Here is a 257-nt window from a genome sequence, read left to right as displayed (position 1 = left end):
CAATAATATAATGATAGCATTTTATCTACCAAAATAAAGTAACAGAAAAATAAATATTTATCTGGTCATGAAAAAACATAAACAAACCTGCTCTTACAATATATGTTTGGTGTCTAGTTGGCAGACTCCGTACCTAAACGACGTGGGCCTCATTCACCTCTCGACCCCTGCAATTCTTGACTCCTACACAAATCTGCCTCCCTTGCCAACTAGTCCTGCTCCTCTCACGGGTGGGTCAGGCATCTGCTACACGGACA

General features: G+C 41.6%; 1 protein-coding gene across 1 annotated transcript in view; it reads left to right on the top strand.

The window, feature by feature from the left end:
* LOC119592633 (trypsin-2-like) overlaps positions 1-257 on the top strand; it is a gene marked incomplete in the record, with an annotated part of 2,415 nt that overhangs the window by 1,169 nt on the left and 989 nt on the right. The window contains 1 exon segment of the mRNA XM_037941530.1: positions 118-230. Coding sequence (XP_037797458.1) covers positions 118-230 — 113 coding nt within the window.

The sequence above is a fragment of the Penaeus monodon genome, chromosome 30 (genome assembly GCF_015228065.2).
Source record: "Penaeus monodon isolate SGIC_2016 chromosome 30, NSTDA_Pmon_1, whole genome shotgun sequence".
Taxonomy (NCBI): Eukaryota; Metazoa; Arthropoda; class Malacostraca; order Decapoda; family Penaeidae; genus Penaeus; species Penaeus monodon.
Note: the sequence above shows the minus strand (reverse complement) of the source record. Positions and strands in the feature narration are given on the sequence as shown.